This window comes from Montipora foliosa, chromosome 1 (assembly GCF_036669935.1).
Source record: "Montipora foliosa isolate CH-2021 chromosome 1, ASM3666993v2, whole genome shotgun sequence".
In the NCBI taxonomy this organism is placed as follows: domain Eukaryota; kingdom Metazoa; phylum Cnidaria; class Anthozoa; order Scleractinia; family Acroporidae; genus Montipora; species Montipora foliosa.
The window spans coordinates 18,805,500-18,820,499 of NC_090869.1; the positions used below are offsets into that span (position 1 = coordinate 18,805,500).

General features: G+C 40.4%; 2 protein-coding genes across 2 annotated transcripts; one reads left to right on the forward strand and one right to left on the reverse strand.

Annotated features, from left to right (window-relative positions):
* The first annotated feature begins 1,284 nt into the window (after positions 1 to 1,284).
* On the forward strand, positions 1,285 to 8,697 carry LOC137975733 (contactin-associated protein-like 2). Its single transcript, XM_068822911.1, has 2 exons — positions 1,285 to 1,774; positions 7,148 to 8,697. Exons 1-2 carry the CDS (start codon positions 1,396 to 1,398, stop codon positions 7,759 to 7,761), a joined length of 993 nt encoding a protein of 330 aa, XP_068679012.1. The 5' UTR covers positions 1,285 to 1,395; the 3' UTR covers positions 7,762 to 8,697.
* Positions 2,524 to 5,357, reverse strand: LOC137981793 (uncharacterized). Its single transcript, XM_068828844.1, has 2 exons — positions 4,287 to 5,357; positions 2,524 to 2,553 (listed from the first exon to the last, which is right to left on the reverse strand). The coding sequence occupies exons 1-2, from the start codon at positions 5,355 to 5,357 to the stop codon at positions 2,524 to 2,526; spliced, it is 1,101 nt and encodes a 366-aa protein (XP_068684945.1).
* Positions 8,698 to 15,000: the final 6,303 nt, after the last annotated feature.

A 15,000-nucleotide genomic window follows, 5' to 3' on the forward strand; every position in this document is an offset into this window, starting at 1 on the left:
TAAGACAAATTCGTCAATTTTAGCTATCTTATGTATTTGAATGTACCGGAAATTTAGTGAATGGGCCAATTTGGAAGGTGATTTTTTACGATTTGTCGAGTTAACTTTGCTGTTGAGTGTGCAGACGTATAACTTGTGTGAGTTTCATTCTTCCACGCGTCTCCTCAGCAGTTTTAATTTATTGGGAGCGGTGTGGTGTAGCATTACGCGGGCCGTTTGGGTTTTTCTTTCATGTTTCTGATTAATATCATTCCAGTTGAATATCCGCTGTTTGCAAATTTTCTAAAATGTTGTAAGTAGTCCAATTGTCGCAGTTTCTGCATTTGTGTTTTTTGTATCTTATCGTTTTATGTTGAAAACCAACTTCACAAAGAACTGTGAGTTTTTCTGGCTGTTTGCGTTAGCTATTATCACAATCTAGCGAAATTGAAATTAAAGCCTTCACGCATTTCTTCGATCAAATATGCCATGGATTGTTCAGGGGTTTAGTCAGCGCTAGGAAGACGTTTTACGCTGTGTTTCTTCACCAAACCTGACAATATCTAGGTTTCGATGACATAAGAGAATTCCAAGAATCTGATTTTTCACACTTCTCTGGGTGACGCAGGTAAAAGTTGATGACAATTTACCTCAACAAAAAGTGCGGTCTCCTGCTGATGTTTTGCAATTGCTGTAGAATAGCAAAACATCGGCAGGGGTCCACGATTTCAGAATCGCATGAAGCTCTTCGTGGACAGTCGATTCTGAAATGGTTTCTTTCCTTTTCCGTTCGCTTGCTGAGGATTTGCTTGTTTTCTTTTCAAACTCTTGCGATTCAAGAAAAAATAATTGCCTAACTGGTGAATTCAACAGTAGACTTCTCTGGAAAAACCGATATCACACTCATCCCTTCGTGATTCATGCGATCAGTCGGTTTTTCAGGTGAAATTAACCGTGGAATTCACTAGTTAGGCAGCGAAGAAAATGACATAATTAAGTAATTTCCCGGAAAACGAAAAAGCGGAAAGTTCCAAAGCCTTTTATTTTCACTAATCCTACAGCTAAATCTAAATATCACTTAAATAATCACCAATCAGCGCGCGCCAAAAGCACTATTCACTTGTGTGGTATATACTAATAGAAGATATTTTCACAGTGGTCAAACCTTTCTTTTATCCTTGCTTAATTAACCAACGCCTCCGGCAACCTTATGTCAACTGAGTGGTGCTTCCGAATTGTTTAAAAGCAAATTAAAGAGGCACTATCTTTGAACAACATCTGGCTTTCATTATTTCAGTCCTCATTTTAGCTAATTCCGTGGAAGATTTTGATATATTTTGCCGACAAGGAGGATGACAAGCATTTGGCAGACATCATTAAGAGACTGAAAAAGAAACGTTATGAACGATAAGAAACATGCAGGTGCTGATAACCAAAGGGCAGGAAAGAAAACAACGGAACCCTTCGTTCAGTAAACTGCTATCCATTTCCCTCATATTGTTTTGCACTCAGCTTATTGCGTTGGTAGTGCTGGCAGACGCACAGTGCCGCGAATCAAGAAGTGAAGGAGGAGTCGCCCTTCTGCACGCAACATACCACTACAAAGTTGCAAAAAGCTTTTCTAACTGCGTTAACGAGTGTCTCAACGATCCGCTATGCATGAGCATCAACTTTTGGTGGTACACCAAGAAATGTGATTTGAACAACAAAAGAAAGGAACGCAGTTGTTCCGCTTGTCTCGTGACTGAACCATACTCAACCTACATGGGGATGGTGAAACCCCTTGAAAACCAAGGTAAATGAAACTTTTAATGTCGTTGTTACAAGCACTGAAATAAACTCTAATCGTCCACGGGGTGAAAAAGAGCTCAGAGGGCTAAAATCGGCATCAAAGGATTGTTCTACGTTTGTATTCTGTGTCTTTCGATTTTTCCATAGTCTTCTCTCTTTCTCTACATGTAAGAATATTTTGCAGATCGCGAGTAGCTTCATTGTTTATCTGATTTTGGCAAATATTCTACTGATAAAAGAAGGAAGACTTAATTTGGTTTTCAAGAAGAAGATTAAAAAGAAAAGTAATAGTAGCTTCTAATTTTAATTTGGCGACACTAATTTTTCTAAACTCGACATTCCGCTTTCTCAGTTTTCCAAATGTTACAATGGGAAATATTTAGAAACTTGACAGTTTTTCTTTTCTTAATCTTTTATGAAGTTTATTTTTTTGTTCCTTTGTTCCTATATAGTCGTATTTGACATTCCAAATTGCTAGGTTGACATTATAAAACTATATTTTTCTTATCTTGGCAAACTGTATCCCATGTTTAAATTTTGATATTCTAGGAAGCAAATTTCCTGAATGACAAACTCTTACTGTACGCCTTGAAGATAGTCACTACTTTTGGCGCCTTACATATCCATTCAATTTGACCCAATCTTATTATAAGCTGGTACCCTATATGACTTTTGACGGATGCCGCGGTGACTTACAAAATCATCTTTACTGAAATTTTATGTTAATGAACACCGGTCGCGGGAGCATTCCTGTCAATCAGACAGTGGATGGAGCTCAGTGTACTGAAAAGAGAGAAGTAGCAAATAAAACCGTTAGCAATGAAACTGAGCATAGAAACTGTTGACACGTATAAAATACAAATACGGAAGGTAGATACAGTGACTACTAGTATCTATGTTGCCGGTAATGATCCGTTCGCATGTTGAATCCGTTTTTACCTACAATCCGGGTCAAAAGACTTTGCGACACTTGACAAATTTGGGTGAAAACTTGAGAATTAACTGTCCATGCTCCTATCGTTATATGAGCAACGTGTGTTCTTCTTTCGCTGTCTTTTTCGCTCTTCTTACCCCCCAAATGGGCAGCAAAGTACTACAAGCACGACAGGTCGTACTATGCTGTCCCTCTCAATCTGCCATATCCTTTTCTGCTATAGCTAAGATGGCACCATTGCCAAGTGAGGTCATAACACCGGGTATGGAAGAATAGATTTGAGAGTGGCTGGAAAGTTATAGGCCAGTGCGCCAATGGACTGTTAGGAGCGAAACCACAAAAGATATAGCTGGGGCCTTTCCACCAGCTGTCTGCGCTGTTTAACCCGCAAGCAATGAGTCTGAAGAGAGACTTCGATTCTCCGAAGAAAAAAGGGTACCATCCAGCGAATGCGGCACCACAACGTGTTGTTAGCATAATTATAATATAGAGATTTAGCCAAGCCTAAAAGCAGAGCTCCCGTTTCTAACCCCAGAAAGCAATGTAGTGTATATGAAATTAATTATGCTTCTGCATAAAGCACACAATTAATCGTCATTATTGTATACAGTTTACAGTGATCAAACACCTCTGAGCTGACAGCAGTAAACAATCACGCCTTGCAAACAATAACCAACAATTTTAATCAACAACTAAAACTGGAATTATAATTACATGCACAGTAAGCTCTTTCACAAATTTTCCGTCTGACTAATAATCTTTACACTCTCTCTCTAGTCAAGCTAAAAAAGCGTAGCAGTTCGCTTACTCCACTGCAATTTCACAGTCAAATTAACAAAGCATCTGGACATCAATTTCACACAAAATCCTATAAATCAGAAGGTATTAATTTGGTGTAGACAGTCGGCACAATGATGATGAATTCAGTTCCAAATAAGCAACCATAGCCGGCCACAAAACCGCGTGACAAAAACGCTAACCGTTGTAAATAAGGCTTAAGTGTTTTGTCCCTCGCTCTATTTCTCTCAGTATTACGGTGTTGATTTTGTAATAAAAACTAACGATAAAAAGTCACGACGTTTCGACCCCTCGGAGGTCATTTTCAAGTGAGAATAAAAGTTTTAAGAATTAGCATAAATATGCAAAAACTAGAATAAAAATGCGGCGAACGCCGAAATGTGATAAAAATATGTACAAAAGTGTAAAAAGTGCTAAAAATATATGGAGTAATGAACGGTAGCTAGAGAAAACAATAGACAAAAAATAATTAATTACAAGAACTGTTCTAAACAAATAATTTGGCGCGGATAGAGTCACACTGTTTGTTTAGCGATGGTTTCAGTTCTTTTATAAAAAACATTTCAAAAACAAGACAATCAAACTTGTTCTGGCACTTTCTCAGAATTCTAAAACTCTTTGCGATGTTGTTAGGTTCCAATGCATGTTTCTCTCTCAGATGGTCGCCGATGGTTGCCCCTTTGTGCTCTTCAATGCGCTGGTGAAGGTGCCGGCAGGTATATCCGACATAACCTGCGTCGCACAGGTCACACTTGAATTGGTACACAACGCACTGTTGGCTTACAAGGGGTGGCTTCTCTTCACGGACCCGGATCTCTTCTTTGATCTTTTTGCTCGTGTAGACAGGGGTAATATCCGCACTGATCTTACGGCTTAGGTCGGCAAGTTGTCTTCGTACGGCGTTCGCAGATTTTTGGTCCTTGAAGGGCAACACGACTCTGATTGGGTCCCCACGCTTCTCATCAACGTGGGTGCGTGATTCCTCGGAAACTTTTGAATCAACGAAAAGGCGGATGGTGGACTGCACATGATCTTCAGGATAACACAGACGGGAAAAGATCTCTTTGAGGCGTTCACATTCCTCGTGAAAGGCCTTCCATGTAGACGAGAGCTTAAACGCACGGTTAAGCATGGTATTTATCAGTGACCGTTTATATCTCGCGTCAACGTGGCTGTGATAATGTAACAACAGTCCGGTGTCAGTTGGTTTTCGGTACACCGTTGTGTTCAGGTAGCATCCATTCCTGATTACGTTCATTCCAAGAAAGGGTAGTCTGCCATTTTCTTCGAGCTCCATTGTGAAATCAATAGAAGGGTGACTGTTGTTTAGTGTCGTTAAGAAATCTATAGCTGCTTCAACATCAGGCATTGCGCTAAGGGTGTCATCAACATAGCGCTTGTAAAAGGCGGGCATCTTGTTTTCTGTTTCCAGCTGTTTCTCGATGTTACACATGAAGGCGTTTGCCATGAGAGGCCCCAGCGGCGAGCCCATTGCCACACCGTCCACTTGTTCGTACAAGTTTCCTTCAAACTGGAAAAGCTGATTTTTGGTGGCGATTCTTAACAGTTCTATCAGGGCCTGCTTTGTGATATTAAGATCGTGTTCTTTGTTGAACCAGTCGTTCTCAAAGGCTCTCTCTGCAATACTCTCAATGGTTTCGTCCACAGGAACATTAGTAAAGAGTGATGACACATCATACGACACCAAAACATCATGCTCTTTGATTTTCATTTCACGGAGTTCGTCAGCAAAAACAAAAATGTCACCGACGGTATGGTCGTTGACGGACAAGGGCGGTGAACTTTTTTCGTCTTCTCCTTCCTCGGCTTCTCTCGACGACAATTCCCACACCATTTCTTGCACGGTTTCCCGCCAAGAAAAATGCGGGTTGCATATTTCCCGCCAAGAAAATATAATATACCCCTTCCACCGACAGGCTGACACCTGATTCCCCACCCTCCCCCGCAAGGATTGTACAGGTGGGCGTACGCAGACGTCACAACCACAATTTCTCGGATGGATAGTTTACCAAATTTTCTTAACCATGGAGCTCCGCGCGCGAGGAGCTTCGCTATAAAAGCGTATTATACCTTTCTCAGGTGCTTTAAAACATTTGAAAATTATCAATTCGTCGGACTTGTGAATAAACTTTAAGGAGGGTCTGAATGGTGGGTCCGCATGTTGGTTGTCAGTTGAAATGTAATCACTTTGTTGGTTGTCAGTAAATTTTTGATCTTTGTCGGTTGTCGGTAAATCTCAGTTTATGAGCAAGAATACAAGTTAATTATTCATATTCCTTACGTAATTCGCACAGTTAAAGCTGCATACAAAGTGTACAACTTGAAATAACTCATTATTTGATTGCAAGTCGAGACGCACAATTGCACGAATACCCCCACCGGATAGTGTAACACACGCTCTGTTGACAAGCTCAGAGTGTTCTTTATAATCTGATTCATCATCTGAATCTGTCTAATACTCATCAATTTGTTCTTGTTTGTGATCCTCAAACACCTCACTAACATCCCTATCGTCCACAAATTAACCTCAAAAGCGAATACAAAAATTATTTGGAAATCACGGTAAAAAAATGATGGCAACATCATTTGCTCCAGAAAGTGCTCTGGCGTTAAAGTTTACGTGCTGTTGTATCCAGCGCTGGCAACAACTGCTCCATTGTATCCCGGTTGGGATACATTAAAATTTGAACGGGGCCACGTGACCAAGAATCAACCAATCACAGTGTGCGTTTGGTCGACTGAAAGTCTAGAACTGTTATAAAACATTGCTACCAATCAACTTCCGACAGGGAAGCTTAGCTGAACCTGGTTCATTGGCTGATGTATGTATTTGAAAGTGGTTATTTTTCTCCGTAATACTATTACCTTTGCAACAAGAGAAAATGAGGGGACAGAGAGGGAGGCTCCCGGTCCAGCCCTTGGGATATGTCATGTCCACGAAAGTTATTTTTAGGCGAGCGGAAGTCTTCCGAGACGTCCGCATGCAGGCCAAACTCGGTCCGATGTTTGAAAGAAAATAAATATTCATCAGCATTCCACGTGCGCCGTCATTTTTTCTTTTCACTAAGAACAAGAGAGCGAGGCAAGACTGCATGCGGACGTCTCGAAAGACAGCCTTCCGCTAGAACAAAGACTTCCGCTCGTCTAAAAATAACTTTCGTGGACATTACATATCCCGGCCAACGCCCTGAGCCTCCCTCTCTGTCCCCTCATTTTCTCTTGCTTTTCAAACATTTCCTTATGAAACAAAACTTCTTTACACCGTGATTGAACTTGCTAGGGGTTTTTATATTAATAAGCAGTTACATTATATACATGATTCAAGAAAGAGCGATTTGTTAAAAAATCAATTTCAGCGCTCAAAGTTTTGTTGACTTTATACCGCGAGGCTCGAAGAAGGCATTTCATTTCCAAGTAATTTATCTTTTTAAAAAAAATGAAGGCTCAAAGGAAAATGTTTTCGGAAGTAGATCAGTAAAAGAGAAATTCAAGTTGTCCTTCATTTATTACGTCAGTAGAAGCACTACAATAAAATTGGTCATTGGCAAACAGTATGGACATGCGCCGTTGAAGAAGGCGTCGTCCGGTAAGCCCTAACAATTAGCATTTTTTTTCTCTGTAAAGGACACGCCAAATCTTGTACCGCTTTGACAAGGTTGGACCCTACTTCAAGGAGTGGAGATTACATCATTGATCCAGACGGTAATGGAGGCTTGGCACCATTTGAGGTAACCTGCAACATGACTGAAAAGAATGGAGTTGGTGTGACAATCATCAGTCACGACAGTGAAAGCAGAACGCATGTCCAGGGATGTGAACGAGGTGGTTGTTACTCACGTGACATTAACTACACCGGAGCGAGTCTGTCTCAGCTGGCAATTCTCACGAGTATCTCGTCACATTGTGAACAGTTTATCAAGTACGAGTGTCTTGGTTCCGTGATTTTTCGCAGAAAAAATGTAGGTGGATGGTGGGTGTCACGTGACTTGAAGAAAATGACGCATTGGGGTGGAGCATCTGGTAATGACAAATGTGCCTGCGGAATGACCAACTCATGTGCAGACCCCAGCTATGGTTGCAACTGTGATAAGAACGACATGGTCTGGCGTGAAGACAGCGGTCTCCTCACTGACAAGACAAAGCTTCCAGTTAAGCAGCTCAGGTTTGGAGATACTGGAGACACAGGAGAGCAAGGGTACCACACACTCGGAAAATTCAAATGCTATGGAACAGCATGATCTCGAGAGTCTATCACGGTCTAATGAAAAAGGAACTGTCATTGTTGTTATGACTCAGGTTACATCACGTAATTTTCACGTAAGTTGCATTGGATGGAACATAATATCCACAAAAATAAGAAACTGCACAAAAATTAACAAAATATAGAAACATAGAACCACAGAAACGAAAATTTAAAAGCCCTAAGTAGGCTAAGATGAATCACACGCAAGGCTACATGTCAAACTTTGCCTATTGTAACAGTTACGGTTGACATTTTTTGCAGACAAAGAGACTTTTGTTCCCTATCTTTGGGGATTCATCTGCTGGGACACAATTAATTTCAATCGGTCACAGTCGGCAAATTATGGGCGACAAAATTTTTGCTCCCAACGGTATCCTCCTGCAATAAAAACAGAAAGAACAATAGGGTCTGGGTAAAAATATACTGACCAGAAGGGGATGAGCTTGTTAGTCGCCAATTTTTGGGAACTAAATAGCACTAACTCACTTCGATTCTTACCTTCAAAATGTAAGGGAGTAAAAAATTACAACTTAGAATATGTTCGATGCTTGTATTTCGCGGGCAAGCGGCAGGGAGCTATGAGAGGCGATTACTCTTTTGGAAAATAATCTCACTGTGCAGTTATCCTGTAAACGCCGAATTTACATTTACTAAAATTAAGTAAAACAAAAGCTGACGTACTAGAAGAATTTAACCCATGGTGCAAGGAACATGAATACAAAACAAAACAGCTGTCGCAAAGTAGTAGGAAAAAAGCGACAAGGAGCTTTTTGAGATGGCCTGAATGGGGTAACTGAATCACAGCTAGAGATAAGCTGACATTTCGTCCATTATTTAATTAATTTCTCAGTTATTTGCAGACATTATGCATCTCGGCTCATTCGCCTAAAAGTAACTTGAAATTTCTAGTGTATCAGTTTTATCATCCAGGGACTAAAAGCAGTAGAACGTGGAAAATTTTGAAATGGTTTTGTATTATTGAATGTTTCTGCAGCTTATAAATAGTTCGAGACAAATCTCTCCATCCGATGTCAGGTCATTTCATGTAGAGGCCTGGCCAAACGCAAAATATCACACGATAATTTTGACCGTTTTTTAATTTCATCCAACATTGTCCAACAAGTGGCAACATCTTGCAACATTGTTGGGCACAACGTGTTGCATACGTTTGGCCACCCTGTTGCGATATGTTGCAACTTGTTGGACAATGTTGGATGAAATTAAAAAACGGTCAAATTTATCGTGTGATATTTTGGATGTTGCATGATGTTGTACTTGTTTGGCGACATCCACGCAACATTGTTGGGCTAGGGTATGCGCGTTAAGTCCACTTCTTGCGCGCCAGGGGCCTGGGGCACATGAACATTGACAGTTGCGTTAAAAATGATGAAAATGTTCCATGCGTTTGCTCACCCCGTTCAACAGAAGTCGCAACATCATGCAACAATGCCGGAAGATGTTGCGTCGAAATGTTGCGAGCGTTTGGCCAGGCCATAACAATAGCAAATCATACTAATATATTGGAGTACGTACCACAAATTTCAATCCTTAGCCTTCTGCTGTCCGTTTACCGCGTATATAAAGGATTTGTCAGTAGGGGGGTTGGAATACTGTGATGTTATCCTATACGGATAACTTGATCCGAAATTGTCCTATTTTTAGTGTGTAGTGCTAACTGTTTATTACGTTGAACTCAAAGCTCAATGAATGAGTTGCCAGTAATTGGATCCCTGCTTTATACCGTTGTGGGACCATTTTACAGACTAACCATAACTTTTGTCTATGATTTTCCCTCAACTCACCATCCACACACACACTATTCCCCATAACTACCTACTGATTAATGAATGTTTTAATTAGTAGAGAGAAACCCCTTCTTGTAAGGCGGATTCTTCTAAAAACACCAACTAAGACAGCCACAAAGGTTACTAGGTTATCTGCTGCATCATGTATTCATATTAAACAAAAAGCCTTAATGTATCTACCAGCAGGGATACACCATCAGTCCTAGTTCAACACTTTGTTGGCCTTGGTGTTCACACTTCACATTACTATGCACACAGATACAATTTAAATTTTATTTTCCTAACTCATTAACTTGATACTAACTCAGAGGCAGCTTTGATGGTTCATTGTCCTCATTATTATTACTTTGAATCAATAAATTCTGAATCTATTTATGTTTTGTATGGGATTACGTAGGGCGATGTCATTTTTCAGTTTTTTAGCTTTAAAATTCGATAAGAGTAGGGGATGTCAGTAGTCCCCGGTGTTGTGGCTATCCTATTCTCTCCAGCAGAAGTGGCCGGCTTGGCAGTGATGTCTCTAAAACGGCTTATGGTGTGTGAGGCCACCTAAGCAGAAATAGGCATAAGCCAAAACGGGACTTTGCCGAATGCTGGAACTTGTAGATGTAGATGAAATACAAGGGAGGGAGCAATTGCAGTATTCCCCGCGTCTCTAGCTACACGGTGCAGCCGGCAACAAGTTGTCTACGTGGCAACTCGAGTTGTCAGTTATTCTTGATAATTCACTCAAGTTCTTTGGAAAATGGCTACGCGTCTACGCGGCTATTCTGTGGTAATTTATTCATAATTTACTGAAGTTCTCTGGAAAGTGGCTACGCGTCTACGCGGATACTCCGTTTTAATTTATTTATAATTCACTCAAGTCCTTGGGAAAGTGGCTACCCGTCTATTCGGCCACTCCGTTGTACTTATTTATAATTCAGGGAAGTTACTTGAGCTCAAATAATTGTTGATAAGCACTACAATAACTGAAAGCTAAACCAGTCTGAAATATCACTCCCTGAACCTAATAACTGTAGATGCGAGAGTAATAAGCCGAGTTCGATATACAGTCTAACCTGTATATAACGGCCCTGTATTAAGCGGCCACCCTCTATTAAGCGGCCAGTTTTCAACGTCCCGACCTTTCGCTTATACAAACGTTGTATTTGTTACCTGTATTAGGTGGCCAACTCTATTATGGAGCTACGAGGCTTTATGGTCAGAGTTCACGGCTCACTTCTGTTTTCTTTGTCTGGCAATTCTCAAGGGGATTTCCAAACAGAATAATATTCAAATTTAACAAAACGCCTCGTACGTATCCGTATGTGAATATTGAGATATCGAACGTGGCCTATTGCAGAATTGCATTTCTGCGTAGCCATTTACAATAGCTACGCAGAATAGCTAGTGTTGCGGGGTATTCTGCAATTAAGCCCAAGAGGAGTGGAAAGTATTTGTAGAGACGAATTCCACATGCTTTACGTGGCATCTTTATTCCGTACGTTATCACGAATAATTAAAAGAAGCGCATATTATCAACGATAATATATCATTTGGTGTAAACAATAACACACGTAAGATCCTCACTGTCACTGAACAGTCACGGCAAGGGTTTTTCCCAACAAAGAAGTTATATTGTTTAATTTTGTTGCGTACGTGCAGACTTCATAGTGTTAAAAAAGAATTTTAGAAAAAAACAAGACAATATACCTAGTATCTTTACTATTAATTTTACCACCCTGTATTGATGGAAAAATCTTGTCTTTTCTATAGGAAAACTAAACAAGTTTGTATTTACATATGATAATTGAAAAATAAGAGCAATAGCACAAATCAACGTTTACTTAATTATTTAATCATCGTCCAGAATGCCTATTGTTCCCGGGACATTTTAGCTCCAGTTGATATCGTGCGTCATCATGCGTGAACGCTTAGATAGAGCATTGATCATTGGTTGCCAGGCTGAACGCACAACGACGTTCATTAGCTTGATGTAGGTGACAAACTAAAGAATGAAGGGAGAGCGCTATTGTCTTATTTTTGGTGTTGTAAAATCGCACATATGAACATATTTAGCAAGGAACATTTTACATCACGGTTAAGATTTTCCATTTTGCTTTATAGAATAGATACTTTTTAGATTTGTTTGCTTGGACAAAAGTTATATAGAACACACAGAATGATGAACCCTGCGCTCGCGAAATGATTGTGTTGTAAGTAAACACATTCTTCTGATTGTGAGTGTTTATCATCACGCAGAATGCCTCTTGTTCTCGGGACATTTTAGCTTCAGTTGATATCGTGCGTCATCATGCGTGAACGCTTAGAAAGAGCATCGATCATCGGTTGCCAGGAACGCACGACGACGTTCATTAACATGATGTAGGTGACAAACTTAACAATGAATGGAGAGCGCTATTGTCTTATCTTTTGTGTCGTAAAATCGAAAATATGAGCATATTTCGCAAGGAACATTTTACGGCATGGTTAACATTTTCCATTTTGCTTTATAGAATAGATACTTTTTAGATTTGTTTGTTTGGACTAAAGTTATATAGAATACACAGAATGATGACCTGATGGTCAAATGAACCCTACGCTCGCAAAATGATTGTGTTGTAAATAAACACATCCCTCTGATTGTGAGTGTTTAGTTTTCGGAAGGCGCAGGCGTTACATGACGAGCTTCAATTGATAGAAGGAAAAGAAATCCATTCCGAATCATTGCGTTGAAAACTTTTGAAGTTATGGCGACGCTTTCTCTGAACATCTTTTGTCTAATAGAGGATATATATTGGTGACTTGGCATCCCTTTGGCCTGCCAATAAACTCTAGATATACTTCAGTTTTTTTCTCTTGGCCACAATATTCGATTCGTTATGAAGATGGGGAAACGTAGACTATTATAAGAGCCTAGAAACTGCCGCGATAGAAAACCTGACGTTTTCGGTATCATATCAAGCTGAGCGGATAGTTGCCAAGCAAATGTGCAACCGAAGGCCTCTGTTCATGGTACAGTGGCAAGGTTACTATTACCACAGCAAGAATAGATGGGAGCCAAAAGCTCACCTATAGAGGTGTTGAAGATCCCAACCCAGGTCCAGTACGAGTGGAAGAAGTTAGAGAGCGGATCGGACTCGTGTTTGAAAGAGGAATGAAAGTTCCACTTCAGCATGAGGAATCACTTGCGATTCGCCACGATGTGGTCGGTTTAATGTTCCCAAACCTACCAGTACAGATCCAGTAGACACCAACGGACATCAGCGACCAATAACTACACGATGCTGGCCTATCCCCGTACGTGGAACGGACTATCAACGCAAAGCGAAGGCGAAGTCGGATCGTGCAACTGAATTTCCGATTATTACTATCTAAGTCACCTTCGTTTTCCGCGATGGCAAGAGATTATCCCGTCCTGTCGAACGCCTTCGCGTTGTCAGAAAGAAATACCTCGCTGGGGCGCAATGAACGCTCTGAAAAGAGCTCATGGTCCGAAGCGATTCGATCAGTCATTCTTAACAAAACCTTTTCCAATCTACAAAATTATTCAATGAAAACAAATCCTCAAATCAACAATTCATTATTTCATCTGCTTAGCTTAAGTTTTCTTGAATAAGTTAATAAGTTGAATAAGTTGAATACGTTAAGTTTTCATGAATAAACAATTAGCATTATAACATGTATGATCTTTCTTGAGGTGACTATACTTAACAGAAAAATAATTCGCGCGTTACGCTCTTTAATCGCAATTGCACCCCTTTGTTCGTTTAAACTTGCAACAAATTGATTGTTGAGATCTTTCAACAAAAATTCATTTGAAATCTCTAATTTTGACGGCTGCAAGTTTGAAACAAATGTGGAGACTCTTATTTTCCATTAAAGAGCGGAAAACTTGACACTCAAACTAGTCGCAAATACGAACAAAATCTCACTACAGTGAGTCATCAAAACTAATCTTTCCATCAAATAGTGCATCCCACGTAAACGCCAACAGGCGTCTTGTTTCCATAGTGTTTTCTTGCTTTAAGGTATGCAACTTATTTCGCTGGGTCGCATTTTTACGTGGAATGCCTAAGGCAGACCACGTTCAAAATTCGCTTGTGTGTCGTTTTCATAGTGGTCAGATATGGTAATTAGCCACGTGCTTGTCACGAAGCTCTTGGCTTGATACTGTCATTGTACAGTAGGACATATACAAATGCATGGATGTCGAGTACCATCGATGGACGAGAAAGTGGCAGTCAGAGAGAAGCCAACCAGAAGCACTTCAACCTGCATAAGAGGTAAAGAACTTAATGTTTTTTTTTTTAATGTTCGGCTTTCAAATTAAACTGAACTATTTTTTTTTGTTATCTTAGGCCTGTGATGCAGATATTTTCCCCAACATCCACTGTTTGCTGCTTATTGCATGCACTATTCCAGTGACTTCAGCTGACAACGAGCGGGCAAACAGTACCTTAAAGCTGGTTAAAGGCTACCTGTGGACCACCATGACGACAGAAGGATTATCTGGCTTGGCGCTCATGAATATTCACCACAAGAAACCCGTGGATTATGATGCTGTTGTCCAGAAATTTGCAGAACAGCAACCCCGGAGAATGTTGCTGGCTGATCCCATTTTTGAGGAATCATGAATTTTAATTTGAATGAATTTAAAATGTTTATCCGTCTCGATTATTGTTAGTGTTAAGAAAATCCATCCTTTAAACTACTGTAGTTAACACAAAAATGGAGGTGACTTTAGAGCAATTAAACTACTTCAAATTACCCCTGAAAACGCTGGAAATCGCATTTCAGAGGCCCCAAAATTAAAAATTTTCCGGGGTAGCAGGCCTCCGGACCCCCCTAGGGGCTACCGCCTTCGGCGGGCGTTTATCCGAACCCCCCTTCGTCAAATCCTGGATCCGCCCCAGTACACCTCTTGCATTTATTTCCGGTTCCGGCCGTAAATAAGTGTAACTAAAATTGTTTTTTTTATTGAATGTGAGCACATACAGATACGATTGATTCGTGCAAATGCTTGGAGTCGGTTAACGAGGTAAGAAAACTAAAACGTCACAGGAATGAAAACCTGAAATACGGAAAAACTGTTTTGTTACTGAAGTTATGTGACAGCCGAGTTTAATTTATCTGCCCTTTGTGATTGAAATTTTCGCTACGGGAGTACTGTTATGGAATTTATGCGCGCGTGGCCTGAAGGTAAAGGCCAAGTTTTTGAAGAAGTGATTGGCTAGTCGCTAGTGCCCATGAAAACGCTTGAAATTGCAAAGGTCGATTCTCATCACACTTAACCTTCTTTTAATAGCGCTTTCACCACGTCCCTCTGAGATTCTCAGTTGGCTTCAGGGATCCGTGACATTTGCAGCCAACCTGCACATTTTACACAAACAGCAGCATCCTACGTAAACGCCACGAGGAGTCTTGTTACACGTTTATTGCCGTGA